Source organism: Mytilus edulis, chromosome 1 (assembly GCF_963676685.1).
Source record: "Mytilus edulis chromosome 1, xbMytEdul2.2, whole genome shotgun sequence".
NCBI classification, from domain to species: Eukaryota; Metazoa; Mollusca; class Bivalvia; order Mytilida; family Mytilidae; genus Mytilus; species Mytilus edulis.
The window spans coordinates 89,416,849-89,437,050 of record NC_092344.1 but is presented as its reverse complement, the minus strand read 5'-3'; the positions used below and the strand labels follow the sequence as shown (position 1 = coordinate 89,437,050).

Below are 20,202 nucleotides of genomic sequence, written 5' to 3'. Positions count from 1 at the left end.
ACAGCAAGCTAAAAAGGAAAGGGCTAAAAAAATGACTTGTGTAAAACCATTCAAACGAAAACCCAACGTTCTAATCTACAAAAACGAGAACCATTTATGAACAACATCAACTAACAGCAACCATTGAACATCAGGTTCCTATAATGGTTGGATGTTTTTGCAGTAACTGTATGTCGTTTGTAAAATTTTGCTTTTGAGTATTTACTATATGCTTGCTTTCTTTTGTTTGATGACCTGAGGTCCTCAATGAAAGTCATAAACATTTAAATTGTGATAGCCTACTAAAAAAAGAATTTACCATCTAAAAATAAAAGAATTTATTTTTATTATTTTCATCAGAGGCTGATTTAGTAGGTACAAGGTCCTTGATGGAGTTATATAATGTTAATGCATAGACTCTGTACAAGTCTTTTGAGTCGCATACCTAACGTTGTCTTTCAAAATCCTGGATTTGCATATGTTTATCTTTAACTGAGAAAAACGTGCCAGGCCATACACTTACGATACTAACCTTTTATCACCTATAACTATCAATAGGTGTTACTTGCGAATATCATAGCCTGACATCCTGACCCAATCTAATACTTCGTCGATAGGCTGAGCCAGAATCACAGGCTAGCAATTTGACAATGACAGAAAACTATCTACCGATTTTTTTTTTCTTTTGAGAAATATTGCATTTAAATGTTTGTGGTTTGGAAGTGCAGATGTTATACTAGCAGAAAAAGAACTATTATAAAAACAATGCTCATAAGAAGGTATAACAAGACAACTTTATGGCTCTTAGGTTGAAAACCAAAAGTTTTTCTCTACTTTTATAGAATTTTTTTTTTATTATATTAGCTAAAACTGCAGTTTGACCCCTGTGTTCTATTTTTACTTTTTTAGAGATGGTGACCATCCTGGACGAAAACCAAACTTTCCAAATGGATCAGACAGATTTAAATCTAATGAGCAGTTTCAAAGGATACTATTTTTTAAAGAACAGGTTCCTTGACGACAAACGACAGATGACCGGCACAAAGAGATGGCAAACGATGAAAAGAGTTCCTACTGAAGGGAAAATCTTAGCAAATAACAAAAGGAACAATGCCTAGTGATGGAAATATGTTTAAGACCACCAAAGACGAATGCCAAGTGATAGGACGATGTTACAAACAACTGTGACGGGGTTGCTTGTGATCGCAACGCAAGTTATAAATGAAATAGAATGAATATGTAGTGATGGTGAAAATATCGGACAGACGATAAAAAACGAATATCAGGCAACATATATGGTTTGGACTGGGAAAGTTAAGCTAACAAAATATCAAAAAAAATACATGTTTTTACTTTTTTATTAAACAACAATGTTTTCATCTTAAAGATATTGTATATCAGTATTTATAAAAATTAAACAAAACATAAATAAATATTTTCTCAAACTAACTGTAATCTGTATCTTCAAAATAAAGTAATCCTTTACCTAGATATAATATACTTCTAATTTTTTTAACCATTTCAGCATAATTATGCACCAAATGCATACAAAACCAGCTGTCACTAACACCAAATTCATTTTTCCTGGTTTTATTGTTACATAGAACCTTTGACTCTTTACAAACAATAGTAATAACACTAGACTGTGTAATGATATTCATTTAAGTGTATAGCTATAGTGATTTACATTAGGAACAAATTGTAAGATAAAAATCTCATTTATTAGCTCTTAAAACCATCTGGAGCCAGTATAAAAAATTAAACTGAGGATATCCTCTCAGTGAAAGAATGGAAATTGAAAAGTGATTACCACAGCTCTTTGTAAAGCCTGTTGAAATGTGTTAAATATATAATACTTTTTCAAATTTATCAAACTGATAGATCTTTCATGATCATTGTATTTGATAATACTCTTGGAATGTTTAATCTAATCATAAAAACTAAAAAAAAAAATCTTAATAGACAATACTTTGCTATTTTCATCCCACTCTTGAGATGCCATAAAAATATGAAACAAACAAAATGAAATTGAACAAAACAAAAAATTTACATACTTCAACATGAATCAATTTCTGATCCTGTATATAATCACTTAAAAATAAAAATATGAAGAAATAAAAAATTAAAGACAATTAACAACATTATATATGTTTGTTGAACCTGTCAGTACACATAAAATCTTTCAAAACATAAAAATATCTCTTGATCAACAATCACTCTTAAAAGCATAAAAACATGCATATTAAAACAAGCATAATAAGCTTCAATTGTTCATATACAATTTCAGTTTGTCACACACATGCATGATTGCTATTGCGCACATTAAGCCATTTTCTTGTAACATACAAGACAAATTTCTGTTAAATATGTTACATATACACAACAGAATCTTGCAGATCCTGTCAAATTTAAAGAATTCAAAGCATTTCCAGCTAATACTTTACAAATTTCTTTTTTTTTAATCAGAAATATTAGTACATTAAAAGGAGTATTTTAAGGATTCTTTCCCTTGAACAAAAGAGCTATTTTCTTGGCAAAATTTATTGATGTATACACAACATTTTAGAGGTTAAGTTTCATAAATCTATATATTTTGTATATTTATAAAATTTACATGTTCACACTGCTGAGCCTACAAGTGATATATTGACTTTTCAAGTCAGTACATGGACATTAAAATATTCATTGTGTATTTTAAATGTTTAAAATTCAAAATTGAATATTGAATACATAATATATTGTTTGATCTTCAGAATCATCTGTATCTCAGTATTTGATCAAGAATATGGTATTTCCAATCTTTAAAAAAAAATATAATTTGTAAACTTTTATCAATATTTTCTCTTTAATAATAATTCATAAATAAAAGTCTTTTGAAAAGAAACAATAACACTTTGAATATTTGTTTCTAATAATTTTCAAAGAAAATTCGTATTTATTGTTCACATAATTATGCTATTATAATGAAGTCCATAATAAAAGAAAGCAGTAGTCCCTTTTATTACATGCAGACAAAATCTTGCATCTGCTAATTTTCTATTTAAAATATTTTAAGTTCCTATACTTAAAGTATCTTCTGTTCCTGTTCAAAAACTTGTAGAAACAGTTATAAATTATTTCCTAGTAGAAAAAGCCTAAAAGAACATGAAAATGGCTGCAATGATTAACAGTTAGTCTCCTCATACAAGATAAAAAGAGCATTTTATACGTTTTTTAGAAACATATTGATTGCCTACTAAATAGTCTTCTAGTTTCAAGTAGCTTTCAGTACATAATGAAACATAAAGCTAATATATATACATAGGTTCTGGTAAAATAACCACTTAAAGCCATTACATGGCAAACGTTCAACATAACAGAGTTTTTTCTCACATAACATGTGAAATGATATGTATCAGCTAACACTGAAACACATCAGAATTTTAAGGATCTAGAAAGAAATCTTTTTATTGTTTGTTTTAAATATCCGATGGGCATATATAAATTTGCTTTTTACTTTGATAATGTTATGGGAATTCGTTAGAACTGTCTTGATAAATCCTGCATCGTGTGATGAATAAGTGTAGCATAGTTTTGTATGAAATTCCTAGACCTTATGCAATTCACATTTCCAATACATTCTCTAAAATCTATATGCATTTTAAATGCTCAGTTTTAGTTAATCGTCTCAATTTGACTAATCCACACATCATTTATTCACATATCAAATATATGCAAGTCTATAATTTATTGGTGAAATATGGCCATATTGTTTGAGACAAAACACTCAATATTGAACAATTGTTGTGTTTTTGTGTATTATCCATGCCAGTCACACATTAATAACAACATTGTTTTTAGTTTGTCTTCAAAAGACATTTCGTTGCCCATTAAAGGTGAAGGTCATATGTACTTTTAGTTGCTAATGTAACCAGTGCATCCTTAGAAACACCTTGGAGATCTACATATTGTTAATGAATGACACTTATATATCCACACACTTTCAGAAATGTCCATCACCGTACACGAGAGGACAGTAAATAGGATAATGCACATGTAAATATCACAATTAACTTGGACGAATGCGAAGTCCTTGTTGATGAACCGTCAAGTGGATAATTAACACACAAAGGAGGAGTTATTCCCCCATTAAAGTCTGCTACAACAGCGCCAATTTCTCTCCCACACTCGTCTCCGAGTGGACCACTCAAACACTTATCTGTCCAATGAAAAACGCTGAAAAGAAGAAAATAATATCGTTATTTAGGATTTCATAGAAAAATATACAGAGATCCAGCAGAGTCAAATAATCTTGATTTAAACACTTTTCCCACATTTATTTCACTCATTTTTTTTTTGCATCGTATGTAAATTAGTTGAAGTGAAATTGAGACGAAGGTTTTAACCAAAGACTTTCACTAGAAAAGGTTCTCTTCAAATCGAATGTTTCGTTTGTTCGTTGTTAGTCATTTCTATTTATATTTTTCAATGTTTGCTGTATTATTCGTTTTGAGTATTTATAAGACTCCCTGTTTTGAGTCCGATTGATACCCATCTTTTGTTCACCAATGTCCTTGAAACTAAAGTCCGAGACATTTCAGCTTTACAACAAAATATCAATGTATGTCCCAAAAGCCAGTATGAATCATGTTTGATCTGAGTTAAGTTGGCTACAGTGCAAAATGTCTGTGATGAAAAATAACCATAGAATTAATATCAATATATAGATAGCGGTTATTTTTTTTAAAATCTAGAATCATTTCCATAACAGCGTGGACAATCGTAATGCTTATGTTGGTAATACTACTGAATCATTTATCTTTTTAAAAAATATGATTATATTCATAATATTTACTCAGAATTATACAAACATACCTGCATGTAGGTTTTATAACACTTTCATCGACCTTATAGCCATCTCTTGTAGTAGCCACGTATTTTTGCTCATTGTTAAAAACATCTTTATTACTATTGACACAGGCCAAAACTTTTTCGTTTTGTCTCTGGATACACTGTTTCTGTTTTGTATATACTGTAAAATAAAGAAGGGGGTTATGTTAGTTGCCTAGAAAAATGTTGTTCATATTTTCACATTCTACTTAAGAATTGAATGCTTCTTTTTTTTAACTTTTATTGGGGGTGTAAAAGCGCTGACCGAAGTACATTTTGATTCATCAAATTCTAAAAATGTGCGCACGTTTTCATTTCTAAACTTTGCATAATTTTTTTTCTCGAATATATATCTGTTTTGCCAACTTCAACATATGAACAGATGACCTGGTTTAAAGTACCCATAGTATAAACAATATGTATACTTACAATTTACATGTTGGCAAAACCTATCAAATCCAGACTTCCATCGCCCGGGCTTAGCTAATTTAATTAACCACTCTTTTGCCTTGGGGTCATCGCAACGTTTATATAATCTTTCTAGGCACTGAACACTGTCATCAAATGCTCCAGTTCTGAAAAAAAAATAGTCTTAATTCACTATTCTTTTTCGTGGCTTGGCACCAAATACGTCATATTGACTGATATTTTTTTTGCCAAGAGCAACACGACGTATGCCACTAGCGCAACACATACTCTAGGGTTTTGTCCATTCTGAGAACATGACCTCAAATAGCATCCATGATGTCATAAACGAGGAATTTAGTAGCGGAGTACTGCTTTATGGACCATTATTTTTTTTCCGTATCGCAGTTTTTCCTTTATTGAGTTGTGATTTTTTATAACTCCTGCAAAATCTTTTATTTTTGTTTTATACTTTTAAGTCTGAAGTTAATTTACACACGGGTTTATAAAATGGAAAATAGCCATAAAAATGTGTAACTTCAAACAAACCATAATTCTTATATTGATTTTGCTTGGGATAAATGGCAGGCGGAAGCATTTTAATCATTCCCCGCGGCTAAACATGATCAGATGCTTTCCTTTATCCTATCGCTGTCGAAATCAAAATAAAAAATACAGAGCTTCGCTCCAGTTGCATCAAAATTGTAATTTACTCCAATTTATAAGCGGGATTCTCGCGTTTGATTTTATGCACTACTAGTATATAAACTTGCAATTGTTGGTCCCCATGAACGCCCGATATCGTATAAACATCAGAGTTATATGCAAACCTTTTGTTGATTTGGCTGAAAAATGAAAAAAAATATAACCAATTTAAAAGATTAAATTCGAACCCTCTGAATAACACCCCTACAACAATTTCGATTGGCATGCCAAAGAAAGAAATTCAATTGAAAAAATAATCAAAGAAAAATATACCAAAAGTTAAAAAGATTCAAAAGTCTGGAAAAAACCGAAAAGGCTCACAAAGATACAAAGTTCCTTGACACATATTTTACCAAAAGATCGTGTCAAGCAGAATTCTGATGTTAAAATATAAATAACACATAGAAGGGAGGGTGGTATAGCAGATTGTTACCCCCTACAAATTATTTTCAACTGAGGCCAAGCATCATCTTGATTACAATGACCTTCATTTCACAGTTGACTGGGTTCGCTTCAGTTTGGCGCTCATGTCAATCATTGAGGATGAATACATCAGTATTTCAATATTCCACTTCTGCAATTATTTTTAAAAAGCAGTCTAACTTTTGAAATTTCTATAGTTCAGTTTCATATTTGACCCTATGAACACATAATGAAATACAGGGTGTGCATTGTCTTATTTTTTACGTACCGCTATTAACCGTAATGCTATTAAAAATATAGACCTCTGATTTCGTTATACTCATGTACGAGCACTTGAGTTAATATAGATATGAATTTTAATTAATTGAGTGCTTTCAATCTTAACTTTTTCATCTTGATTCTTAGTTCCCTTTTACACAGAAATAGCCTACGACTTAACTCATGCCGCATTCCATCAAACCTTTGAAATACAGAATGAAAGAGCCTATAACTTAATAAACGAAACATTTTCAGAAACTTCAAAGCAGTTGCATTTAAAGTGCAGATATTTTGTAGCTATATACTACATAAAACCAAATACACAAGATCGTCAAAATTCCTCATACACATGCATTCTGTTAGTAAAATGTCGACGACAGTCTGCATTATGGAAGACATAAGCGCAGATAATTGTAATTGACGTGTATATCGACGATATTGGCGGCAAATAATTATTGATACTGCCAGAATGGACAGTACCTATATGACATGCAGTGATCAAGCCTATTACACTTACTTCATACACTTAAAATGGACAAATAGAACTACCCCATCCCTCCTCTCGTTTGAAAATTATGCACCAGCTGTGATGGTTTTAAATGAAATATACAAATTTAGAAGTGTTTTCCCACAGTTCATTATTCACACACTTATCCGAAGTATATACTTTACACATATTAATGGAAAGTGTTGAACTTAAACATTGTGACAATCTACATATGTTATTTAGTGTCACATATTATCTGTTAAGTACTTGCATCTTTCCCTATAGAAAGAGGAAATTGGCACTGGCATCAGTAGTCGCATGTAGAAAATCATATTTAATTAAACCCGATTTTACAATACATGCAATATCCTCATCTCAGCTAATATTTTCTTCATTAAGATTTACATGAATAATTAATTAAGACTTCTAATTACTTACCCACAATTCCTTTTCATCAGCTCGACGTCAATAGATGAAAGTAGTGAGCTTTGATTGCTTCCATGTGTTAAGTTCCGCAGGCAGCTGAAGACTTCGCTCAGCAGATCCTTTGGGCAGGTATGTCCTGAACAAGTCAAGTTGATTAACCAAAGTAAGACCATCATGGTTATATCTGAAATTAATCGGGTTTGTTAATATTTATCAAACACCCGTCATAAGAATTTGTACTCAAAATTACTATGATGCAGTTTAATCCATCATATTTTTTAAAAGAGACTGTTCGCTGATCGCTAGCCTTATTGATAGATAACTTCAATTTGTCACCTTCAATTGAATCATCGGACAGGAAATCCTATTTGTTTATTTCTTCGTGATTTCCAAAAATATAACATTGTGAATGTGAGTAATTTTTGTGAGTGTTTTTCTTTGATGTTTTTTTCGTCTTTGGATTCAATTTATTTCAAAAAACTTTAATCCTAGAGAATAAGTTTATTATCATGAATAAAGTGGTTTTAGTAACATTTGTCGGTAATACATTTTGATCCTTTGCTGAATATTCTACATTCTAATGCAACATTGTTTGTAACGTTCATTTTGATTGGATAACATCAGGCGCAGACTGCGTATTAAAGACAAGATTTTAAATCTATGATTTGACGTAATTTTCTTTCAGTTTCATTAGAATGGAGATAAAACTATTGTATTTTAAGCTCCAACTGCATCAATTGGTGAGAACCCGTTTACTTGCTCCGCTAACGCGTGGTCAAGTAAACTAAATTTGCGACTTGATGCCGTCAAGTCGCCGTCGGAGCTTTAAATAGTTTACAGTTATCGCCAAACTCACCATACAATGACTACAATGACATTGCAAAAATGAAATAAATCAATTCAGACCAGCCCCTGACCTTGATCAAAATAAAGCTGCAATTTCATCAGCATGGTTATTTTAAAAACGTCTTTCTTTCTAACTTATAGGTTGCAATTCATTATGGCTTCATACGTGTACTTCAAGTTAATTTTCTATAAATATTATGTAATTCTTCGTTATTTAATCAAATCATATAAATATCAAATATGACTAAAGAACTGCACTTACAATTTATTAAAATTCTAGTCCACATATCCTTTCAAACTTTTACACTTTAAAAAATAAATCAGATTCTCTTATAACCTCTTTAAAGGGTAATAAATATTTTCTTTGAAAAAAACGAAAATAAAAAGGCTGTACCTCTTTTCTTATATTTTAGATTGAAAAACAGGAATACACATTTAAGACATGTTTACTGTTTGACCAGCATAATCACTTGTATTTATAACGACCTGTGTACATTTTCATACAAGTTTGGAACCAAAGCATCTACGGTATGGTATAAACGGTAGTGTATTTCAATATCAAATATTACGAAATAAATACTTCGCATATACTTGTGCACGCTTTTTATGTCTATATCTCAATGGAATACTGCATGGAGTAAATCAATGAAAGCGTCTATCTAGTCTACTGCTTTATTGCATTTCCATACGTATCTAACATGATAAGTGCTGCAAAAATTAACTTTCAACAGAAATTATTACAGTGGCTAAAGGAAAGATATGAGTTTGGATGAAACAATACACTACTAACATTCCGTGGACATACAACAAAGTCAGTAGGGAGCACACTGTTACATGAAGTTAACTACAACCTACATGTGTCATATATAACTTGTTTTTATGATTAAAACTGGCGACAATCCTCATGGAAGATTGGTTTTAACAACAACATGATCAACAATATTAAACATTGCCTTTTTTGGTCTAAGATGTTTGTGAACATATATATCAGTCGACCATGTCAGCCTAACCTCAGACATGATACAGTAAGCGTTTATAAGACCAGTGGTGGTCAATTACATAGTTAAGTAAGGTGCTTTTGATGATTATTTCCATATCAAACATGACGTTTTTCGTGTATTGTTATAGTATAAATCAGAATTGGTTTTCTCTTTTGAATGGTTTAATATTTTGTTACACTGGGGTCTATCATAGCTTGCTACACGCATATGGTGTGACTTTTGCTTATTGGTGAAGGTTTCACGATAACCAGTAATTGTTCGCACCTTCTCCTTTGATCTATAAATAGTTGTAACCACGTCTCCTTTTTAATATAAAATATCAAACTGGCGTATCATAAGAGTGGTGCAAGATGATCACTGTCGAATATTTCTGTTTGTGTATATTTGCCTTTCACACTAATCAATCTTCTGGACAAACAACCAGACTCTCGTTGTAATCTCGTTTTCTTCAGCCTGCCAACGTTGTATTATGGATCGAAAATGTTTTCATGTGTTTCACTTTAATGAACTTAATTACGTGTTATGAATAAAAAAGCAACTTTTAATTAATAAAATCCTATAGTAATCAATCAGCCTATCTTACAGAACATTGCAGCTCAAACCTTGTCGAGGCTGTTACACATCCATGCTTCTTTTATTCTAAAGTGCTTAATTAGCTGTAATGACTGATTCAACAAATACGCCTTAGAATTTCTGCTTAGGAATTATCTTTCGAAAATTTTACGTTTCATCTTTTTTATACAAGAAAATAACATTATCGTCAATGTAAACAAATTTCTATCAAGTTTTGGAAATCACTAAAACGCATGTTTCTCATACTTAACAATAACCTAATCGGCTACTTGCGTGTACTTTACTATTAGTATACTGAAGCAAACATAGTCTTTATGTTTGGTTGTTAGATGATTTTTGGTCTATTTTCTATTAATTGTACTTGTACCACAACGAATGATACTATGTAACAGAACGCTCTATCAGTCTTTGGTACATTTTGGAAAAACAACTCGTTCCTTCGGTGATGGGAAAATACCATATGTATTCATTGTACTGATTTATCGGCAAATAATGAGATATCCGACTATGATGATCGTTCGGGTTCCAGTACTTTCATGTTGGATTTATGAAGGCCTTTATCATCGGGATTCCCATACACATAACCTAAGGGTTCAAAGTTAACGTGGTTTCTCAACATAAAAATTTAAAAAGAACTGTTTTTGTTGTTTTATGTCATGTGATTTCCAATTTTAACCATAGAAAAAAAACTTGAAATAAAATATAGCGTCTTTCAATATTCTATTAATAGCAGTATACCGTAGTGCCAACTTGTAAACGAACTTTGATCATTGTTGAAGGCCGTACAGTGACCTATAGTTGATAATTTCTGTGTCATTTTGGTCTCTAGTGAACAGTTGTCTCATTGACAGTCATACCACATCTTCTTTTTAATATTTAATTTATGTTAAAACTCAAAATGATTTCATAACGAAACAGTGAATACCTTACTGAATGAACTGTATGCTTAGCAATTAAGATGGGTTTAGGATGTCAGAACCATTCAGTATACGCGACTTACCATTACAAAATAAACAACCTCCTGCTTGCATACTCTTCTGATACAATATGGAAACCATAACAAGACTAACATGATCCTCATTAATTTATGATATTTTAGTTATGTAAAAATAATAATCATAACAGAGAGGATGATGCGTCAAAAACATGGTTTTTATGTTATGAGAAAGTGATCACTTGATAGAATCTTATATCAGTAGTTAAATTGGAAAATCCTTCTCTTTGAAGATTAAAAACTTTGGTATGTTTCAGATGTTTATTTAAACAAGGTTTGTGTATCAAAATGTGTTTATATTAACAACTATTTCTCGCTTTTCTTCTGTATGTTATTTCAATAGATCTGTTGGGTTTGTACATGATTTCTGTAATAACCAAGGTTTGTCTGTCTTTTGTATAACATATGTTATTATATTTTTTGGCTTTTTGTTGTCGACATATTTATAGAAATGCACTGAAAAAACTTGTAATCTAAGTTATTTTTAGACAGTTCGAATTTCATATTTGTTAAAAGCATGCATTTGAAAAATAAAATACATGACTTTGCGTCAAGGTTATATATTTCACCAAAAAGAACTATCAAAATACTTAAATACCAAAAATAGCTTGATTAAAAGGTCCCCCCCCCCTTTGGGATATATATAACAATCGAGATATCGCTGACCTTGGACCAAGGCTTTCCTTGATTCGTGGATCCGTGGTGACAATTTCTTAACGTGCATATGAAAAAAACAAGTATTCGCGAATTCTAAAATAATTGATTAACGAAATATTGAATGAAACCAGATGGAGAAAAATAAAAAAAAACAATTTTTCACCAGGATTTTGCCAATTAGACAGTCATGCAGGAACAAAATATCTGCAAGCGTCTTTTGTCATATCTCATATAGAAACACCACGAACAGTGCGATGAACACGATCTAGTGCATTGCACATTGTGAAAAAAAGAGTTCCATAAACACAAAAAAGAACACCCCTGTCTCGTTTCAAGCTGTAAAAAGGTCACTATAGAAATTTCGATCGTGTTTTTTAAACAGCAAACTAACCTTTATTAATAAGTCTAAAAGAAGGGAATTTGATGTACAATTCTTATATACATAATCGCTGGCTTAATTGATAATATTACCATAAGCAGCTTAGTCTCGTCCTGAGAACTATCAGTTAATTGAATGGCTCTACTGTGGCAGTGAATGTGAAAGCAACAAGTTAATTAATTCATGAAAAACACAGGACAAACTGAAAGCAGGATGGAATTACATGAAAATAAACATACAATTTCATACTTATCCGAAAAAGAAACAAGACTGGAAAACGTGTCATATATTTCATACTTACCAAATGAATACATAGTCTTTGAAAATTTATCGATATTTCCGTGTTAAAAATATTCCACATTACCATAACAAAGGTTAATATTGAGAGACTCCATGTTCATAAAATAATACTCCCTTTAACGACAGATGGGGTGAACAAGATACATATACGTTATACCAATGTATACTGACACAGGGCTTTGTTTTTTTGTGTGAAATAACAACGAGCACGGTGATGGATGGATACAACATGCAGTCTAAAGACATGTGTGAAGTTCATGCTTATCATAACATATCGCATGAAGTATAATTATTCATTTCTGACATTTCTGCATCATATATACTCTCTAGAGTAAAATACGCGCGCTTAGGAAACAATGACAGTGTCGCCAGACAACATAATCACCTCGTGACATTTTAATTGAATTACTGCAACTTTTTATATGCCGTAAGTTCGGTTTAATTAGTATGATAAAAATAGGTATAGGACTTAAAACGGAGAAATATAGAAAAAAAGAAAAAGTTGTAATCAATTTGATTATTTATATTATTCTTTGTAAAACATAAGTATGTCCTTCTTCAAGCAAAATTTTAAATTTAATATCCATTGAATCTTATCTCCGAAATCTAGCTTTTTGTTCGTATTATGATTGTATTCCCTATTTACAACATCCCTTCTTTTTTACACCTTTATCCAACATCCCTACTTCATTTTATCCCCTATATCCCCCCTCATTAAGTATATTGCAGTTTTTCAGTAAAACATTTGTGATATTTATAAAGATGAGTTTATCAGTATTTCTACAGTTTCTATTATCAGATATATGCTATCTATTTGTTATACTAGCTTGAAGTTCTAGCTGAACGTTTTGAAATGTCTAATTTGTCACATAAGATTTAAAGAACAGGTGCCTACAAATTTCCTATCATTTGTTTTGAAAGATTTTCTTTTTATCTTTAATTCTTTTTATAACTTGACTCATTATATAATCAAGAACCGATAAATAATGATGAAAAATATACTTTTATTTGTTTCTTTTAGTGAATGATATTGATGGGGAACACCTCTTGAGACGATACATTAGTTTAGACTTATCAATTGATACCAATTAAAAATTATGTCAGAAAAAAATATTGTGTTGTATAATTTGTTTTTGTCACTTTGCATGTATTTCATACTGAATGAAACTTTAAAAAAAATCTGAAGTAGCTTTTAAAAAGACGATAAAACTACAGGTCTAGGGATACCAAACTCGGAGAACATACACGACATGACCAAATTAAACTATTCTTTGATTGCTTGTTGCTTAACGTCCAGTGGCAAATATGTCATGCATGTTCAGTATAGAATGTAAGAATAGCGTTCAAATGTTACCTGGCCGCTTTGCACTAATTTTATCAGTCCAAGGACCATTTTTCCAACAAAAAAAATCAACTCTTAAACATTTTTATAGATATCTTACAAGAAATGCAGGCATGAGAACAGTAACAATATTATTTAAAGTTGGTCTCTGCTCTTCGAGAATCTTGCTGATATAAGCCTTTGATGTCAACTGTATAACAATTCTACTAGCTGTGATAGTGCTAAAAATGCAATTCTCAATATAATTTTGCTTAAATTTTCGGGACATAACTCTTTCAAAAATAGTTGAGTGGAACTGATTTTCAAACTCGTCCGTTGAATTAGTAATGAAACCTATAAATAAATTTCATAAAAATCTGTCTAAGAATTGTATACGTTACTGAGAGCACTTACAATGTAATTTTCTGTAGAATTTACATTTTCAATGGACTCCTGTAGCGCAGATTTTGATATAGCTTCGATAAAATTTTATAACAATCCTATAGACGAGAAGTATATGATTTGAGAGCACTTACAATACAATATCCAGGTATTATTATATTTCCAAGTAGAATAACTCCTATAAAAATAGGTATTTGGAAGTGATTTTCGAAACTGTCAGACCATAGATGTTGTCAGACTAACATTGCCGATATAACCTTATATGTAAATTTTATAACAACCTAACAATTAGTGCACACTTGAGAGGTCTTACAAAATCTGACAGACGGACATACAAACGGCATGTGTATGTCCCCCGCACCGCTTGGGAGACATATAACTATGAAAATATAAGAAGAGGTGAATTCTGTTCTCGTTGCGTTTTTTCAGTATTTTTTTTTTGAATGAACAAGATTGTGACAAAATAGAAAATACCAAGGTCAAGTTACTATCAAAATCGTATTCGGCTATCGAAATCGTATTTGGAAAGACAAGTACCATGACCAAAAGAAAAGAAACGACAATCATTTTGACACAGAAATGTACATAGAAAATAAAACTCAGCATTGATATCATTATGCACTGTTATGTTCCTGAACTTGTGAAGGGTTAGTTGAAGAGTGCCATAAATCTTATTCATAATAAATGTCGCTTTCAGAAATACATTTTATCTTCAGGGAAAATAACATGCATTAAAAATTAAAAACTGTGTATGATGTGTATAAAGAAATCAATAAAAGAAAACTTACTTATTCTGCATGACCAAATTACCATGGTCTTCGGTGATACCATGTCACCTTCTCATCACAGGTGTAAACATCTAAAGCTGTAAATAAACAAAAATGATAAGGTGTTACTTCCTCTGCACCAGATAATTACACTAACACACTCTATGGCGTACTTAAATCTAATCTAGCTAATTACTGCACACAGTCATTGACTTCCTCATCTTATATTCAACTAGTCTTGTAAAGTATCCTTCATTTAATTTAAAAACCATAAAATTCTTCAGTTCTATGTTTTTAACACATTGTTTTTCCTCTGCAATTTCTGACATAATTTTTCACACTAACTTATCTCCAAGCGAATATCAAATCAAGGTGATAGATGCTGAACTCTTCATAATTTGCATGACCGACTGCATTCGCCAAAATATGGTTCCGTGTCAGTCGATCCGTAGCTGTGATATACGCTCTCCGTATTTTATGTACTTCATTACGCATTCAAATTGGCACCAAGGGAATTTTTGCAGCTATAGAATTCTGTTTTTACACGGCAGTGTTGTTTTCTGAACTCGTTATACCAGAGAAATGTTTTTACTTGGACTGTATGGAGTCAAATTGGATAACAATAAATTAATAATATGTCAGTCTTTATTTGCCCAGTGAAATTAACTTCTGTTTTCTATTTTATCGACCTAGTGTCAATTTAATTAACCCAAGCAAGCATTGATGTAGTTTCTTTCTGATATAATTTGCAGTCCTAGAAAAATAAATATCGGGAAAAATATGCTATCAACAAATTTAATAAGTGTGAATCAAATATCGAATTCTTTGTGAAAGGCCTCATAATGAAAATAAAAACAGTGAAGAGAATTGATTGATTAGAATTGGAGATGATATTAATTAAAATTTATGGTCTGTATTTTATTCCTTTGGGTGTAGAATTTGAAATTATGGTTTTAATTTGAATCATATGGGAGACACTGGGAAAATACCATGACATAGAAATTACCAGTTAATTATTAAACGAGAAGGGAAGTATCTTATTTTTTCCCGCATTTTTGTTATATCATTATATTTATGAAATATAGTGGCGGTAATATTTTGTAAGTACACAAAATGCAAGAGAAACGCTGTAGATTTATCAAGGAAATCTACTGTTTCAGGCGGGTCTTTTTTCACCAAAAAACCTGAAATTGGTGTATAAAGTTCATAAAAACAAGTTATTTTTTCTTGGAAAAATGATTTTGATCCTAAAATTTCAAAAAATCAAAAGTTGCTTTAAAAGGGAGGTGAAAACCAGATGTTACCAGGTTGTTGCCAACGTCAACATTGATATAAAATAAATTATGTTTCGCGTATGTTATTGTTTGTGCTTATTAAAGTTTCAGAAATCGTTTGTCTCGAGAAAAAAAATAATACCCCTCAACAATATATATATATATATATTGCGAAAGCAAATTTACAGATCTAACATTGTTGGGTTGATGTTTAGACGAGTTGTATATATATATATATCTATATATATATCGGATCGGTCATGACTTATCGTATATAAGTGTATGTATAAAGCCAACATCTTCTTTCATTCATATTCTTTTGGCTCATATGTTGCTCTTCTTTTTTTTTTGTAAGTTGATAGTAGTTGAAGTTTGATTTGGTAATTGATATTATGATAATGCTTTGTATGATTTAATACATACATCTCATAGTGGTTTTCTAAGAATATTATAAAGTATTTTGTTTAAAGACGTTTGACTAATTATCTTTGCACATGTGTGTACGAACACAAAATATCTTTGACGGACTCTAACACTAAAAAGTGATCATTGTATCAAATATAAAAATCAGGCAAGAGCGCTGGTCAATGAGACAACTGTATCCACTTAAGTCCAAATGATGAGGATCTAAGTAACTATATGTCCCCGTACGGCATTCAACAATGAACAAAAACCCATATCGTCAAGTAAAGACCCCATCATGACAAAATATGAAACAATTCAAATGAGAACACGAACTGACTTGGGCAAGGGGCATTACAAAATGATGTGGCGCGGTTAAACATGTGCGTGCGCGCTCAACCCTCCCCTATTCAGGAACAGTGACAAAACAACATAATAAAAAATTGTAAAATAAGATAGATATCATAAAGACACAAAGTACAAACCTAAGAGTATTCGCAGTTACCGAAGCTAGTTCTAACCCAATTACAACTTACAAATAAATCATGTTCTAACTTCTACCATGACTAAAGTATCAATCAGTGCACATCCACCGGATTTAGATTAAAGACGACATAAACAGTCTGGGAAAAATATCAAAATATAAGTATCTACAGGATGTAAGTGTCCATTACTATATTGCAATATATATTCATTATATATTCAATTTATTAAAAATAAAGTCAGTGTTAGTAATCACACTTCCTGCTTCTTACATAACACATAATTTATCTTATCTGGAACTATATACCAGACAGTTCATTCCATTACAGAAATGTATTGTGTATACCTACACAAAATCACCTGTTCAATGCAGTTTGAATCCCCTAAATGATTGTCAGAATATACTCACATAAATAACAAGATGAGGTATGATTGCTAAATGAGACAAATCTCCACCAGAGACCAAATGGCATAGAAGTTAACAACTATGAGTCACTGTACAACCTTCAACAATGAAAAACACCTATACCATATAAACAGCTATACAAAGCTGTGAAATGACAAATGGAAAACAATTCAAACGAGAAAACTAACGACCTGATTTTTGTACAAAACAGTAAACGAAAAACAAATATGAGATACAACAACAATTAAACGAATGTTTTATAATATCAAAAACGTGCTCTGTTGTTTGTAATTTTAAGTTAAATAATTTGAGTTGACATATTTTGCTGCCCATGGTGACCGATTCTACCATGTGTATTCCATTTCCACCTTAAATAGGTGGTTTTACTTTATTTTCTTTTCTTTTTTTTTTTTATCGAAGTTGCTTCCTACTCTACATTCAATATATATTCCTGTCCTTTGTTGAAGGTTGTATAATGATCTATTTACTTTGTTATTCCACTTATGTTTGGGTAATTGTCCATTTTTTTTTAATTTCTTTTCTAAATTTGGAATCTTACATTCCAAAATTAAACAAAAATCTACAGGTTTGTACTTTAATTTTTGTTAAAAGTAATTTAATAAATAGTTAGACGATGTTTCTTTTTTTTTTTCTCAATATTTTGCTGTCTTAATAAATTTGATATGACTTGAAGTGAAAAAAGCAATTTTTGCATTGAACGAAAATCAGACAAGAGAAAATCATATTATCAGCTTTCCTATTTCAATCCTATATTGAATGGAATGAAATTTTGAAAGTTGGTGTGTTTAAGCAATAAATTTAATTCTGAACACAGACATATTTTCCAACTCAAGTATTTAGTTTTGAATTGAAATAGATTTTTGTTTTGTCGAAATTGACTAAATGATTTAAAGTTAAATAACCATGACTCATTTTTCCAATTCTGAAACAAAATTCAATCTTGCAAGTATATACAAAAACTATCTTGAAGTAGAATTTACGCAAATCTGTCTTTTTTTCTCTCAATCTCCCCGATAATTCAAGTCAGACATATCCTACTTTCGGACCCCCTTTATGGACCCACCAATGTAAAAAAGATACTTAGTGCTAGTTTGAGAGATTTTTCCTCTCGAGATCTACTAACGATTTTTAAGGACATTAACATTATAAATTACTGTTAAACGACTTTTAAATTAACTGTTCACGTGCTGCTATCGCTAGATATGAAATGATATCTTAGCATCTACTTAACACGGAGTATCCAAAACCAATATACAGGAGGCTTCTGTCAAATGCAATCAATTGTTGTTAACATGCCTAATAAAAAGAGAAGTATTGATCATTCCTAAACCTCTTTTCTTTTTCTTTTACGGTTGCAACTTTAAACACCGTTTCAAAGTAAACACTGATATAATTGGCAAATAACATTGGTGAAGTCGATCAATGCCATGTTAATAAAGAAATGGCCCCGAACGATATTACATTTCCATGCCGTTCTAAGGTTACGTGATGTAGAATATTGTAGGTTTTCATTTTATTTATTCATGTAAAAAATGTTATAAAAACATGTCTTTCTTGTTTTGGTTCCTTTGTGTTTTTTTATTTCAAACATACCGTTTTTCGTTTTAATGATTTTTCGATGTAATATTTCTGTTGCTTTGGTAATAATAAATGATTTGATGAAAACAATATGTGCAAGAGACACTTATGGTCACAAGAAACCAAATGTCGTAGATATAAGCAACTATATATTACCATATGCCTTTCACAATTTGAAACCTTATACCGTAGTGTACTTCAGTACCTATCTAAGAATCTGACATGATAAAATTATAAAGTGTCGATACCTATAATTTGGTATTCCACAATGTCATGTTTTTTTCCGACTTGTTAATGAGTCTTTACACTAAATCCATTGGATGTTGGATTTGTAATAAAAAATAGTTTAGTCTTAGATAAATGATTTTCTATTCCTTTTCATTGGCTTTGAGCTATCTGTCAGTGACTGTGAGTAATCTCAGATTTGTGTTTTTTTGTTATTGTGAGGGGTGTATTAATTCCCTGCCACGTCCTGGCTATTTGTTTTTTTTTGTTTTTTTTTTGTTATTTTAAAATGTTTTGTCTGTTTTGTGTAGATCTGATGAGATATGCCCTTTTAAACTGATTTTTAAAGTGTGCTTGCATGTTGTACTGTAACACTACGATTCCAGGTTAGTGCCTTAATATATGTGTAACCGCACCATGTGCCTGTCACAGGCCAGGAGCCTGTAGTTCAGTGGTTTTCATTGGTTCATGTCTACCATGTTCATGTCTACCATATTTGTTTTTCTCCGTAAAAAAAAAGTTATAAATAAGGTAATAATATGAAAATGAGGAGATTTTGTATGATTGCCAATGAGACAACTATCCCATCCAAAGTTCAATTGAAGTTGATGTTAAAAATTATGTTTCTTCTCTATTCAGTCATGTTGGAGCCTATTACAGTCGACTATACCGAATGGGTTTTTCTCATTGTTGAAGACCGTACGATTGCTAAGCTTGCTTACATCCACTTCATTTGAACTTTGGTGGATAGTCGTGACATTGACAGTCATGCCACATCTCCTTATTTTTATACATGGTGGTGTCCTCGGGAACTAGCAACGGTATCTACCCAACGGTAGGAAGTGAAAATTACACTTCATAAATTTCAATCTAATATCTATCCAAAAGGTTTTATGGTGGTTGAAAAATAAATATCATCCATCATTCAGTTATTTGCGAAATTATTCACATTTTTCGTTTTTCATTTGTGAAAAATAATTAGGGCTACAAGTAGAAAATGTATGTACGTTTCAATTGAAAA

The 20,202-nt window shown here is 31.2% G+C and overlaps 1 protein-coding gene across 5 annotated transcripts in view; it reads right to left on the bottom strand.

Annotated features, from left to right (window-relative positions):
* Positions 1-1,321: 1,321 nt before the first annotated feature.
* Positions 1,322-20,202, bottom strand: part of LOC139494112 (uncharacterized) — a 42,138-nt gene continuing 23,257 nt past the window's right edge. For 3 of the 5 annotated variants that reach the window (XM_071282295.1, XM_071282289.1, XM_071282301.1), the window contains exons 2-6: positions 14,814-14,890; positions 7,565-7,736; positions 5,278-5,423; positions 4,834-4,990; positions 1,322-4,194 (exon numbers count right to left, since the gene is read on the bottom strand). In XM_071282295.1, the coding sequence (XP_071138396.1) occupies positions 3,975-4,194; positions 4,834-4,990; positions 5,278-5,423; positions 7,565-7,736; positions 14,814-14,856 (738 nt within the window). In that variant the 5' untranslated portion in view covers positions 14,857-14,890 and the 3' untranslated portion in view covers positions 1,322-3,974. Of the gene's footprint in view, positions 4,195-4,833; positions 4,991-5,277; positions 5,424-7,564; positions 7,737-12,303; positions 12,332-14,813; positions 14,891-15,137; positions 15,254-20,202 lie in introns of those variants that run through there. The other 2 variants (XM_071282308.1, XM_071282313.1) reach the window with 2 other exon arrangements.